This window comes from Anabas testudineus, chromosome 21, assembly GCF_900324465.2.
Source record: "Anabas testudineus chromosome 21, fAnaTes1.2, whole genome shotgun sequence".
NCBI lineage: Eukaryota > Metazoa > Chordata > Actinopteri > Anabantiformes > Anabantidae > Anabas > Anabas testudineus.
In genome coordinates this window covers 1,511,992-1,525,501 of record NC_046629.1, presented here as the reverse complement: position 1 = coordinate 1,525,501, position 13,510 = coordinate 1,511,992, and the positions used below count along the sequence as shown (strand labels likewise).

Below are 13,510 nucleotides of genomic sequence, written 5' to 3'. Positions count from 1 at the left end.
CACACAATCAAAACAGACTATACAAGTACAAAAGTAGATTAAAGTAAATAGGCAATCTTGAACAGGTAGGTTCTGAGTTTGGATTTAAAGATAGGAAGAGAGTCAGTGTTACGGATGTCCTGTGTTAATGAATTCCAAAGAGTAGGGGCAGAACGGCTGAAAGCTCTGCTCCCCATGGTGCTAAGACGGGCAGAGGGGACATTGAGGTGGATGGCGGAGGAAGACCTGAGTGAGCGAGAGGAGGTGGCAATGTGAAGGAGATCGGACAGATATGGGGGGGCTAGGTTGTGAATAGCCTTAAAGTCAATTCTATATTTGACAGGAAGCCAGTGGAGTTGTTGTAGAACAGGGGTAATGTGTTCGGATGTGGAGGTTTTGGTGGTGATGCGCACGGCTGAGTTCTGGACCAGTTGGAGCTTATGAAGTGATTTTTTGGGGAGGCCGAAGAGAAGAGAGTTGCAATAGTCGATACAAGAGGTGACAAGGCTATGAACAAGGATGGAAGTCGTATGGGAGGTGAGGGAGGGACAGAGACGATTAATGTTCCGTACATGAAAGTAAGCAGACCTGATGATGTTGTTGATGTGGGATTGGAATGATAATGAGCTATCGAGGATGACACCAAGACTCTTAACCTGGGGGGTGGGGAAAACAGGAAAACTGTCAATATACATGGAAAAACTGTCAACTTTGGCAAGTGTAGATTTCGTGCCGACAAGGAGGAGTTCCGTTTTATCACTGTTTAATTTCAAGAAGTTTTAGGTTAACCAGAGTTTAATATCAGCTAAACAGTCGATAAGGGCGATGGGAGGAAGTGTTGAATTTGGCTTGCTGGAGGGGTAGAGCTGGGTGTCATCAGCGTAGCAATGGAACTGTATATTGTACTTGCGAAAGATAGTGCCTAGGGGAAGAAGGTAGGTGATGAATAGTATGGGCCCCAGGACAGAGCCCTTTACAGTTATTTACAGTGTTGCTTCTGTAACATTATGTTGGTATTCACTTTAATCCCAAACCACACTAAGTTTTTAAGCTGCTGCTGCACCATTTTCTGGGAGAGAACCATGATCCCACAATGTTTTAAGCTAAGTTGCAGTTTCAGGTCCCATCTATGAAGGTGGAAAACTTTGAACCCTGATGGAGGCCAACACCAACTGGAAACATGACTTCCAAGAACCGCCAAGAATACTGTGCTGACACAATCAAGTCATTTCAAGTATGACTTATATCAACGGCCACTAAATCCTCCTATTGTAAGATGTCACCAAGTTCACGAAACACATTTAATTGATGGATAAAATGCACAGACACCAAACATGCTAAGAGCTGGCCTACTATTGACAACCAAGGAAAACCCTACAACTCTGATCTGTTGTTCAACGAATAGTTAAAATCCTTTTGCACATTGACATCAGCTTTCGAAGGCTGAGCAGTGCGATGCCTTGATAACTGAATACCCACTGTAATAACCACTGAGTGCACTGTACCCAGCCTCAAAGCTAGATTAAAGTGCTCTGTCTTTGAACTGAACCACACGTCCACAGTTTTCCACGTCCATAGTATCCCTGAGCTCCACTCATATCTGGTTTATGTATCTAATAAAGACCCAAGGATGGAAACAAGTTACCTGCAAACCCAACTACGGACATGTAGAAGAGATACTTCTTAGTAAACCAGAAAAATAGTCAACGTGATATTGTAAATATTACTTATTGAACAACATTAATGTTAATGAATTAATGTGTCATTATGTTTTATATGCTGTACTGCACAAATACTAAATACACATTTCTTTAGTAGGATAAGATCAGTTTTATAATGTTATTGATTTCACAGAACAGCTGCTTCATGCATCATGCTGCTGCCAGTGTTTGTCTTCTCTCTCACAGGCTGAAAATATGCTGATACCTGTCGATGAAATGTAGACAGGAAAACATTCAATCTACAATATGTTTTCTCTTTGGCAAAAATATTGGATGTTGCAGTTAACGCCCAGATATGTGACGTCCTCATTATAACAGTTTTTTATGGTTGGGTTCAGAGATCACATAACTGAGTTACTTTTGATAGAATTAAATCCAACAATCACTTCACACGTCTCTACACGTCCAGCACAGTTTACACAGTAAATGTTCATTACAAAAACAAAATTAGACCTATTGTTTTTTAAAACAAGTCAGAAGAATAAAATAAAACACATGAAAACACATTTCATGATCTTAGACTTTTTATTTTTCACAGTGTGTATGATGCGGTTGAATAATTTGGAATACATGGTTACAAACTGAGGAACACAAGACATAAAACCCAAAAACCACATCTGTGTGTTATGACTACAAATCAAACAACTGTACACAAGTTAAATGATTCATCAGCTTTTTGAGTTGTTTAGAGATTTCGTTCATTTTGAGTCCGTATATGATTGGATTGAAAAGAGGATGATATAAAATCACCTGTAAAGTCATTACTAAACGGGCAGTTTTGGGAAAATCTGATTCCAGTTTGACAATAATAATGTCATAAATGAAAAAACAGGAAAAGCTGATTAGAACCAGCAGGTGAGGTAAACAGGTCTGTGCAGCTTTTCTCCTGAATTCTCTACAGCTTTGATAGGAGATAATCAGGATCCTGGTGTAGGTGAAAAGAATGAAAAGCATTGGAAACAGTGAAAGATTTATCAACATAAACACACCATATATTGATAATGCTACTGAGCTCACACACTGGATTTTGTAAATTGAATTGTTACAAAAAATTCCTTTCAAAGTAAAGCTACAGAGTTTTATTTTAGCATTCAATGCAACAGACACTGCAATCTCACAAGCAGGTACAATCCAAGCTAAAACCAGAAACACACGGACAGTTGATTTCCTCATGATCGTTGGATACTGCAGAGGTTTACATATAGACACATACCTGTCATAGGACATGGCTGCTAACAGTAAGAACTCAGACGTGGCCAGAGTGTAATACACAAAAGCTTGAAGGAGACAGGCTTGAAAAGATATGATCTGGTTTTCAGACAATAAGTCAGCTAACAGCTTTGGGTAGATGTTAGTACTGTAAAGAACAGAGTTCAGTAACAAAGCTGCAATGAACATGTACATTGGCTCATGGAGGGTTTTATGAATCCAGATAAGACACATGATGGTGGAATTACAGCAGATTATTAGAATATAAACTGTAAATATGATCAGAAAATAAAGATATTTGTATTTGTTTAACTCTACATACCCATCAAGAGTTATATATGTGACATTCACTATCTCATCCATTAAGACTGTAAAAATAAAGCACCATAAAGAAAACAGGCAACCTGTGCAGAACATCGACAACAACTGAGATACAACCTGTGTGCAACACGTGAACTCGCGGAGCGTTCGTCTACAGATGAGCAGGTTCGTTTTTATTAGGCTTCCTGATCCTCTGAGGATCTCATTACGTGAAGAAGTACGACCACGTGAACAACATCAAACTCTGGAGGTTTGTTGGACCTCGGCCTTGGCCACTTTTTTCTTATGCTCCATTCAATAACTATTTTATTAATGCTACTCTCTCACGTCCATTCCTTTAAAAACACACTTCTTTTTCGACATTTTAAACTATTTCTTTCACTGTAAAAATGAGATTGTATGAGTTTAAATCAAAGTTAACTTTCTTGGACCTTTTTAGTACAAAATCCATTACCGATCAGCCCTCTGTCAGACGAAGAACAGCACCGAGTTTGTGAGAGGGAGAATGTTGGGTTTCTATCTGCATGAATTTCTAAGGTTCTGACCTTATTATGTAAAGTGTCTGAGATGATTCAGTTGTAATTTAGCGCTATAGAAATAAACTTGAATTGAATTGAATCTCCTGCCTTCTTCCCAGCATCCAAAGTGGTTCTTAAGTGTTGTCTGAATTGAGTAACAAGGATAAACAGTTTCCCTCTGGTTTCAATAAAGTGTCTTGAATAATGAAATGTGTATCCAACCTCTCGCCCAACGACAGCGGAGATAACAAGCTGTTAAGAAAATGGATGGGTGAATTGAATATGAACACAACACAATGAACCACATTTAAAAAATATGAGGACAACAGAAGCTCCTTGTGAGAGTGCCTGTTCAAACTATAACCAGCTACGAAGAAGTCTGAGAAAAGACTGGAAAGAAACCGAGAAAACAGCTGAAGAGGAAACCCTAAAACACTCAGTGACATCACCGAGCTCCACAGCGCAGAGTGAAACTGAAGTTCTCAACTTTCATGTCACATCCAGCTTTTTTATCTTCAACTCAAATATCCACAGTGTACAGCAAAAACAAATCAATGAGCCACAACATTCAGAGGGTCTAAGAAGGTCTAAAAAAAGTTGAAGGGACGGTTCATCGTGTAATGAGGTCCACAGAGGATCAGGAAGCCGAATAAAACAGGTTGAAAACTGCCGATCTGTAGATGAAGACTTGGTTTGTAGCTCTGGAAACTGTCAGTGAATGAATCCAGTCCAGTCAGATTTTATTAAAGTGCAGATGAATTTCAAAACTAGTTATTATCAATTTACATCTGTTACACTTTTTTTGTTGAGCAGCTTCATGAATAATAATTTAAATGTCACATATATAACTCTTGACGGGTATGTAGAGTTAAACAGATACAGATGTCTTTACTTTATGATCATGTTCACAGCTTATATTCTAATACTCTGCAGTAATTCTACTATTGTGTACCTGATCTGGAAACACAAGGACCTCCATGAACCTATGTACGTCTTTATTGCAGCTTTGTTAATGAACTCTCTTCTTTTCAGCACGGCTATTTATCCAAAACTTCTGTCTGATGTTTTATCTGAGAAACAGATCATTTCTTATTCAGCTTGTCTCTTCCAGTGGTTCACATATTACTTTTTAGGTGGTTCAGAGTTCTTACTGTTAGCAGCTATGTCCTATGACAGATATGTGTCTATATGTAAACCTCTGCAGTATCCAAGTATCATGAGGAAATCAAACATCAGTCTTATGCTGCTTTTAGCCTGGCTGCTACCTGCCTGTCAGTTTGCTGTGTCTATCGTGCTGAGTGCTGACGCTAAAATCTGTAACTTTAATTTCAATGGAATCATCTGTAACAGCACAGTTTTTAAACTTCACTGTGTAAGTTCAGGTCCTCTAAATATATTTGGTTTGGTTGCTTTTGTATATATTTTACTCCTCCCTGTGCTTTTCATACTTTTCACCTACACCAGGATACTTATCATATCTTATCGAAGCAGCAGAGAAGTGAGAAGAAAAGCTGCTCAGACCTGTTTACCTCACCTGCTGGTTCTTATTAACTTCTCCTGTTTGAGTTCATATGATGTACTTCTAGCTCGAATTGAAACTGATTTTCCAAAGATTGTGCGTTTAATCATGACATTACAAGTCATTTTGTATCATCCTCTGTTTAATCCCATCATATATGGAGTAAAAATGAAAGAAATCTCTAAACACCTCAAGACGTTGTTCTCTGCAGCCAAAACCATTTAATGTAATAAACGTTTACTGTCATTAACATCCAGTAAAGATCATTATCAGCTTAAACTATGAAAGAACTCTGTGTTAAACTAGAACCATGTTACCAGTAATAATAAGATCATTGTCTTTGGATATATTGTTGAACTTTAGAATGACCTTTAATGTTTTTATTAGCAGTGCACATTTCAGATTTGCCAGTAGTCTGTAATTGAAATTGTAGTTTTGTGCTCTGGTAAACAAAGCAGTGATTAACTTTATGAAAAATGAATCAATAAATTATATTAGTGCTTCTGTCAAATGATTATTGAATCACCATTTCAAATGCTCTAACTCTAGTGGGCTCTCCTGAAATGTGCAGCTGCTTTCATACCAGGACTGACACACACAGAGCGTGGACCTCTGGAACCAGCACCAACACCACCAACCAAGACATGAGATTCAATGTCATTTTATTGTAGTTAATCTATAACCTAATCCAGTTTCAATTCAACTCAACTGTTTTAGATAAATGTTATATCAAGAAAAGAACAAACAGCGAGGTGCTGAGGTGATTTTACAGCACGATGTTTCATTTCAACGTGCACACAAACACCTTCTTCTTTTAGAGCACAGTTTAGTTCTGACTGACTGGTTGGGAATCTTAGCTAATTAACCCCAGTGGAGTCATAATTAAGCTACAGTCTGTTTAAAACGTTTGCTAATAAGCACTAAAAGCGCTGCAAGCAGCCCAAACAGAGGTTTTATTATTGCTGCAGACTGTGCTCGTTAAATATTTTCTAAAGTGTCTCCTGTCCTGCTAAAGGACTCTTCCCCACTAACAAAGACAAGTGGAGCTCTGTTCATATCAGAAGTCCGAGAGTCAGTGAAGCCCTGAAAGACCAGCTGTTACAAAGCCGGTATTTCCTGACGATCCCGCAGAACAGCACTGATGTTTTCAACCTCGTGAACAATGAATATGTTCATTCTAATGAGACAAACTATCTCAGCTCTTACTGAGTAGTGGTTTATCATCAAATCACAGGCACTCAGGTGAAGTTAAAAGGAAGTTCTGTGTAACTACGGTCACTCATCAGTTCCAACACGACAGTGAATTTCTTTATTTAGTTTATTATTACTTTATTTTATCCTTCTATTAACCTCGATATACTGAACATGTGTGTTGGCAAAATGTGACCTGAATCTACAGTAATCATTCAGTTCTGTTTGCTTGTGTTGAACTGATCAAATTGTTCTTGTTTGATCTGTTTACTGCTGAAAGTTTGTTCATTTTTCTAAAACACAGAGTTTGAATAACTTTGAGAGCAACTGTAGTCGTCGTAGTCTGTTAATTACAGGTTCTTTCTGTCTATACAAGTCAGACCAGCAGCTAACGTGGCAGCTCCATGACCATTAATGTGTGTATGAATAAACAGCAAACTGTGAAAATCACCAAAACATTTACTATGTACATTTTAAACAGTGACGCCAACATGAAACTCACCACATGCTCCCAATGAAATCACAGATATGTTTAGATTTAACAGATCAATGCAAAATCTCCAACATCCAGTTTTCCAGTCTAGGAAACGCCTTTTTTTGTGACTCCAACTCTGATAAAGAGATTTTATCCAACCATTAAGTATTTTGTTGTTTTTTTTTTTCTAACCTTTACCAAGCTGTCCTGAACCCAACCTCACAGGGTACTCAGGTCTTAATACCCTCAACCGACCCAAACCTCCTCAGTGTGACTTATTTTCTGTTAATACATGGGCTTCATTCATTCATAATATATATATATATATATATATATATATATATATATATATATATATATATATATATATATATATATATTTGGAATTTTATGTTTGGAACCACCTTCCTAGGGGGGGCCGCCCGGCTAGACTGAGCAATGGAGAGAGAAGGGCCTTAATCAGGGAACCTTAATCTGCTTGATTTATCATGAAGTCGCAGATGCACAATTACAGAAGTTGCCTCACTGTTCAGATACTTCTGGACCTGTTGAGACTTTGTTGAGACTTTGTTCATATCATTACTGAACAGTGAGGTTTACCAACAACATCCAGTATATTCAACCCTGGGAAAGAGGACATGACACGACTAGATCTTATTCCTAAACTAATCTACAGTTATTCTAAGAAACTGAGGTGAAACACTGTGAAGTGAAGAAGAAAGAAAAACAGTGACGGTCCTGGGTGAAAAGTTTAATGAGCTCCTCAGAGCATCAAGAAGCCAAATAAGAACAGTCTGTGGCTCAGGTGCCTGAAGATCAGTCACCTGTGAGTAAATGTACAAGACAGTTCTCAGGTGTTCTGTCAGTGCACTGCTCAAAGTGAGACTTGTTTCCTCGTTTACTCGTGTCTGTCTGTTCTACAGCCTGTCTGCTGTCTGTATGCTGCGTTTCTTTATAGTCTTTATGGAAAATAATTTCAATGTCTCATATATAACTCTTGATGGGTTTATAGAGCTGCATAAATACAAATATCTTTATTTTCTGATCATGTTCACAGCTTATATTCTAATCATCTGCTGTAATTCTACTATTGTTTGTCTCATAGTGATTCACAGAAACCTCCATGAACCTATGTACGTCTTTATTGCAGCTTTGCTGGTCAACTCTCTTCTTTTCAGCACTGCCCTGTACCCAAAGATTTTGACGGATGTTTTATCTGAGAAACAGATCATTTCTTATTCAGCTTGTCTCTTCCAGTTTCATATATTTTACTCTTTAGGTGGTTCAGAGTTCTTACTGTTGACAGCTATGTCCTATGACAGATACGTGTCTATATGTAAACCTCTGCAGTATGCAACTATCATGAGGAAATCAAACATCAGTCTTATGCTGCTTTTAGCCTGGATCCTCCCGTCCTGTCAGTTTGCTGTGTCTATCGTGCTGAGTGCTGACGCTAAACTGTGTAACTTTACTTTCAGTGGAATCATCTGTAACAGCACCATTTTTAAACTTCACTGTGTAAGTTCAGGTCTGTTAAATATATACGGGTTGTTTTCTTTTGTGTGTATTTTACTCCTCCCTGTACTCTTCATACTTTTCACCTACACCAGGATACTTATCATATCTTATCGAAGCAGCAGAGAAGTGAGAAGAAAAGCTGCTCAGACCTGTTTACCTCACCTGCTGGTTCTTATTAACTTCTCCTGTTTAAGTGCATATGATGTTCTTCTTCTTCGCCTGCAAACTGATTTTCCAAAGATTGTGCGTTTAATTATGGCATTACAAATGATTTTGTATCATCCTCTGTTTAATCCCATCATATATGGAGTAAAAATGAAAGAAATCTCTAAACACCTCAAGACGTTGTTCTCTGCAGCCAAAACCATTTAATGTACTAACAACACTTGTTTTGTGTCCTAATAAATTCGACATGTGATGTAAATGATTTGTTGGACTTTTTAAAAACAACAAATATGCATTTTTATTCCAATGGCAAGTTGAACTTATTCTTTTCCAGACTGTTAGTATGTGTTGTTCAGGTTTATATTAACTGAACTTCACTCCTGTGTCAATAAGACAACACAGTTATCAAATTTACTGTGAATGAAGACTGAACCACATCATGGCTCAAATAATTATCTTAGTTCTGCAACATGTTTCATTTCTTGCATGGTTCAATGTGAAATGTTAGACATCAATAATAAAACCTTTACATGAAAACTGTAAATTAATCAAAACGTGCAGTTAGACTACAACCTACAAACAATGACGAACAAATTACACTAGTGTTCATTGTTGCACAGTTTTACAATAAGCAGTAAGATTGATGCGTTTATGTATATATGTGTATATGTATTAACAGAAAATAAGTCACACTGAGGAGGTTTGGGTCGGTTGAGGGTATTAAGACCTGAGTCCCCTGTGAGGTTGGGTTCAGGACAGCTTGGTAAAGGTTAGAAAAAACAAAAAACAAAATACTTAATGGTTGGATAAAATCTCTTTATCAGAGTTGGAGTCACAAAAAAAGGCGTTTCCTAGACTGGAAAACTGGATGTTGGAGATTTTGCATTGATCTGTTAAATCTAAACATATCTGTGATTTCATTGGGAGCATGTGGTGAGTTTCATGTTGGCGTCACTGTTTAAAATGTACATTCTAAATGTTTTGGTGATTTTCACAGTTTGCTGTTTATTCATACACACATTAATGGTCATGGAGCTGCCACGTTAGCTGCTGGTCTGACTTGTATAGACAGAAAGAACCTGTAATTAACAGACTACGACGACTACAGTTGCTCTCAAAGTTATTCAAACTCTGTGTTTTAGAAAAATGAACAAACTTTCAGCAGTAAACAGATCAAACAAGAACAATTTGATCAGTTCAACACAAGCAAACAGAACTGAATGATTACTGTAGATTCAGGTCACATTTTGCCAACACACATGTTCAGTATATTGAGGTTAATAGAAGGATAAAATAAAGTAATAATAAACTAAATAAAGAAATTCAGTGGCGTGTTGGAACTGATGAGTGACCGTAGTTACACAGAACTTCCTTTTAACTTCACCTGAGTGCCTGTGATTTGATGATAAACCACTACTCAGTAAGAGCTGAGATAGTTTGTCTCATTAGAATGAACATATTCATTGTTCACGAGGTTGAAAACATCAGTGCTGTTCTGCGGGATCGTCAGGAAATACCGGCTTTGTAACAGCTGGTCTTTCAGGGCTTCACTGACTCTCGGACTTCTGATATGAACAGAGCTCCACTTGTCTTTGTTAGTGGGGAAGAGTCCTTTAGCAGGACAGGAGACACTTTAGAAAATATTTAACGAGCACAGTCTGCAGCAATAATAAAACCTCTGTTTGGGCTGCTTGCAGCGCTTTTAGTGCTTATTAGCAAACGTTTTAAACAGACTGTAGCTTAATTATGACTCCACTGGGGTTAATTAGCTAAGATTCCCAACCAGTCAGTCAGAACTAAACTGTGCTCTAAAAGAAGAAGGTGTTTGTGTGCACGTTGAAATGAAACATCGTGCTGTAAAATCACCTCAGCACCTCGCTGTTTGTTCTTTTCTTGATATAACATTTATCTAAAACAGTTGAGTTGAATTGAAACTGGATTAGGTTATAGATTAACTACAATAAAATGACATTGAATCTCATGTCTTGGTTGGTGGTGTTGGTGCTGGTTCCAGAGGTCCACGCTCTGTGTGTGTCAGTCCTGGTATGAAAGCAGCTGCACATTTCAGGAGAGCCCACTAGAGTTAGAGCATTTGAAATGGTGATTCAATAATCATTTGACAGAAGCACTAATATAATTTATTGATTCATTTTTCATAAAGTTAATCACTGCTTTGTTTACCAGAGCACAAAACTACAATTTCAATTACAGACTACTGGCAAATCTGAAATGTGCACTGCTAATAAAAACATTAAAGGTCATTCTAAAGTTCAACAATATATCCAAAGACAATGATCTTATTATTACTGGTAACATGGTTCTAGTTTAACACAGAGTTCTTTCATAGTTTAAGCTGATAATGATCTTTACTGGATGTTAATGACAGTAAACGTTTATTACATTAAATGGTTTTGGCTGCAGAGAACAACGTCTTGAGGTGTTTAGAGATTTCTTTCATTTTTACTCCATATATGATGGGATTAAACAGAGGATGATACAAAATGACTTGTAATGTCATGATTAAACGCACAATCTTTGGAAAATCAGTTTGCAGGCGAAGAAGAAGTACATCATATGAACTCAAACAGGAGAAGTTAATAAGAACCAGCAGGTGAGGTAAACAGGTCTGAGCAGCTTTTCTTCTCACTTCTCTGCTGCTTCGATAAGATATGATAAGTATCCTGGTGTAGGTGAAAAGTATGAAGAGTACAGGGAGGAGTAAAATACACACAAAAGAAAACAACCCGTATATATTTAACAGACCTGAACTTACACAGTGAAGTTTAAAAATGGTGCTGTTACAGATGATTCCACTGAAAGTAAAGTTACACAGTTTAGCGTCAGCACTCAGCACGATAGACACAGCAAACTGACAGGACGGGAGGATCCAGGCTAAAAGCAGCATAAGACTGATGTTTGATTTCCTCATGATAGTTGCATACTGCAGAGGTTTACATATAGACACGTATCTGTCATAGGACATAGCTGCCAACAGTAAGAACTCTGAACCACCTAAAGAGTAAAATATATGAAACTGGAAGAGACAAGCTGAATAAGAAATGATCTGTTTCTCAGATAAAACATCCGTCAAAATCTTTGGGTACAGGGCAGTGCTGAAAAGAAGAGAGTTGACCAGCAAAGCTGCAATAAAGACGTACATAGGTTCATGGAGGTTTCTGTGAATCACTATGAGACAAACAATAGTAGAATTACAGCAGATGATTAGAATATAAGCTGTGAACATGATCAGAAAATAAAGATATTTGTATTTATGCAGCTCTATAAACCCATCAAGAGTTATATATGAGACATTGAAATTATTTTCCATAAAGACTATAAAGAAACGCAGCATACAGACAGCAGACAGGCTGTAGAACAGACAGACACGAGTAAACGAGGAAACAAGTCTCACTTTGAGCAGTGCACTGACAGAACACCTGAGAACTGTCTTGTACATTTACTCACAGGTGACTGATCTTCAGGCACCTGAGCCACAGACTGTTCTTATTTGGCTTCTTGATGCTCTGAGGAGCTCATTAAACTTTTCACCCAGGACTGTCACTGTTTTTCTTTCTTCTTCACTTCACAGTGTTTCACCTCAGTTTCTTAGAATAACTGTAGATTAGTTTAGGAATAAGATCTAGTCGTGTCATGTCCTCTTTCCCAGGGTTGAATATACTGGATGTTGTTGGTAAACCTCACTGTTCAGTAATGATATGAACAAAGTCTCAACAAAGTCTCAACAGGTCCAGAAGTATCTGAACAGTGAGGCAACTTCTGTAATTGTGCATCTGCGACTTCATGATAAATCAAGCAGATTAAGGTTCCCTGATTAAGGCCCTTCTCTCTCCATTGCTCAGTCTAGCCGGGCGGCCCCCCCTAGGAAGGTGGTTCCAAACGTCTTCCATTTACAGATGATGGTCTGCAGACATTTCCTTGGACTTCATGTCTCGGTTTGTGCTCTGATGTGTGAATTATTCACAGGTGCAGAAATATTTTGAAGATGATCAGTGGAAACAGGATTCACCAGAGCTCAGATATGAATGTGATGGCAAAGATTGAATCCTTATATACACACTACATATGTACATAGGATTTCTTCATCTTTAATTTTTTGATGCAGATGGCCGCCCCCCCCTGAGTCTGGTTCTCCTGGAGGTTTCTTCCTCTAAAGGGAGTTTTTCCTCTCCACTGTCTCCTGGTGCTGCTCAGTCGTTGTTGGGTTTTCTATATAATTCTGTAAACAGTTATATTTGTAAGGTCTTAAACCTTAAACACTGTAAAGTGCCTTGAGACGACTTCCTTTGGGATTTAGAGCTATACAAATAAAAAAAGTATTTGATTTGAATTAAATTTGCAAAGATTTCAAATAAACTTCTTTCACTTTGTCATTATGAGATATTTTTTGTAGGATTTTGAGGGAAATAATGAATTGAATTGATTTTGCAATAAGGCTTTAACATAAAATGTGGAAAACGTTAAGTGCTTTAAAAACATCCTGGATAAACTGTGGACACAGTTTTAAACTACTTTAGTTTTAGATCTTTAATAATTTTCTTAAAACACATTTGGTGTGAGAGCAGCTTTTGTATAATAAGATAATTATCTGACAATAATGTTTATTTAATTTTTATTCACAGTTCAGTTGTTGCTTCGTATCTCAGGGTGCAGAACAACAGTTTCACTTGTTTACAACAAATCTGAAACATACAAATGCTCTCACTGATTATTAAGATGTTTATTTCACATCATTAAAACTGAAATCAGGTTTCACTTGCTGTAATCGTTCCTCCTGTTAACACAGGCCTGTAAGACATCCCCCAAAACAAACTATGTAAGTGACTGGAGCCAAAATCCACAGTCCTCCATCTGTATTAACACGTTTATCTGAAGT

The 13,510-nt window shown here is 37.6% G+C and overlaps 4 protein-coding genes across 4 annotated transcripts; 2 read left to right on the top strand and 2 right to left on the bottom strand.

Annotated features, from left to right (window-relative positions):
- Nucleotides 1-38: 38 nt before the first annotated feature.
- On the bottom strand, nucleotides 39-3,284 carry LOC113173301 (olfactory receptor 2A5-like). Its single transcript, XM_026376706.1, has 2 exons — nucleotides 2,352-3,284; nucleotides 39-635 (listed from the first exon to the last, which is right to left on the bottom strand). The coding sequence occupies exons 1-2, from the start codon at nucleotides 3,270-3,272 to the stop codon at nucleotides 39-41; spliced, it is 1,518 nt and encodes a 505-aa protein (XP_026232491.1). The 5' UTR covers nucleotides 3,273-3,284.
- A 1,266-nt stretch (nucleotides 3,285-4,550) lies between these two features.
- LOC113173299 (olfactory receptor 6N2-like) lies at nucleotides 4,551-5,492 on the top strand. The gene has a single exon (XM_026376703.1). It carries the CDS (start codon nucleotides 4,566-4,568, stop codon nucleotides 5,490-5,492), a length of 927 nt encoding a protein of 308 aa, XP_026232488.1. The 5' UTR covers nucleotides 4,551-4,565.
- A 2,389-nt stretch (nucleotides 5,493-7,881) lies between these two features.
- LOC113173298 (olfactory receptor 6K3-like) lies at nucleotides 7,882-8,823 on the top strand. The gene has a single exon (XM_026376702.1). The coding sequence runs from the start codon at nucleotides 7,897-7,899 to the stop codon at nucleotides 8,821-8,823; it is 927 nt and encodes a 308-aa protein (XP_026232487.1). The 5' UTR covers nucleotides 7,882-7,896.
- Nucleotides 8,824-11,017: 2,194 nt separating this feature from the next.
- On the bottom strand, nucleotides 11,018-11,959 carry LOC113173297 (olfactory receptor 6K3-like). Its single transcript, XM_026376701.1, has one exon. It carries the CDS (start codon nucleotides 11,942-11,944, stop codon nucleotides 11,018-11,020), a length of 927 nt encoding a protein of 308 aa, XP_026232486.1. The 5' UTR covers nucleotides 11,945-11,959.
- Between the last annotated feature and the right edge of the window lie 1,551 nt (nucleotides 11,960-13,510).

Bases quoted from the DNA above. Each gene is read 5' to 3' on its own strand.
- LOC113173301 (XM_026376706.1), bottom strand. From the start codon at position 3,272: ATGGATGAGATAGTGAATGTCACATATATAACTCTTGATGGGTATGTA. The intron at 636-2,351 runs GTACAGTTGTTT...CCCACCCCCCAG, and splicing joins TGATGAATCATTTAACTTGT to GTTAAGAGTCTTGGTGTCAT.
- LOC113173299 (XM_026376703.1), top strand. From the start codon at position 4,566: ATGAATAATAATTTAAATGTCACATATATAACTCTTGACGGGTATGTA.
- LOC113173298 (XM_026376702.1), top strand. From the start codon at position 7,897: ATGGAAAATAATTTCAATGTCTCATATATAACTCTTGATGGGTTTATA.
- LOC113173297 (XM_026376701.1), bottom strand. From the start codon at position 11,944: ATGGAAAATAATTTCAATGTCTCATATATAACTCTTGATGGGTTTATA.